The sequence below is a fragment of the Lipotes vexillifer genome, unplaced genomic scaffold (genome assembly GCF_000442215.2).
Source record: "Lipotes vexillifer unplaced genomic scaffold, Lipotes_vexillifer_v1.1 scaffold261, whole genome shotgun sequence".
NCBI lineage: Eukaryota > Metazoa > Chordata > Mammalia > Artiodactyla > Lipotidae > Lipotes > Lipotes vexillifer.
In genome coordinates, this window is record NW_006778216.1 from 145,054 (window position 1) to 145,458 (window position 405).

General features: G+C 56.0%; 1 protein-coding gene across 1 annotated transcript in view; it reads left to right on the plus strand.

Annotated features, from left to right (window-relative positions):
* Positions 1-141, plus strand: part of OGG1 (8-oxoguanine DNA glycosylase) — an 8,394-nt gene extending 8,253 nt beyond the window's left edge. The window contains 1 exon segment of the mRNA XM_007451527.1: positions 52-141. Within this exon segment, the coding sequence (XP_007451589.1) occupies positions 52-141 (90 nt within the window).
* Positions 142-405: the final 264 nt, after the last annotated feature.

Sequence of the window (405 nt, forward strand, 5' to 3'; positions counted from 1 at the left end):
TCTTGACCGCAGTGTAGCCTCTCTCCACTCAGACTCCTCCCCACCCACCAGGTGCTGTTCAGTGCTGACCTGCGCCAACCCCACCGAGCTCAGGAGCCACCAGCAAAGCGCAGAAAGAGATGCCCAGGGCCGGAAGGCTAGGTGGGGGCGCTGGACGAAGGGATTCCCCAAATACCCCGCCCCACCATTCCCCCTTCTCACCCCTGTCCAGTCTCATGTTGGAAAGGGGGCTCCCTGCAGCTACCTCAGGGGCCAGGCACCCTCAGATCAAGCAGTTTGCGTGATAGTGTGGGATGAGAGTTGTCTGGGGAGACAGAGCTACCTGTGGTTTTAACCTCTTCCCTTTATTATAAGAAGGAACAATAAAATAGAAACATTTGTATGGAAAATGCAGTGGAGGGGCTG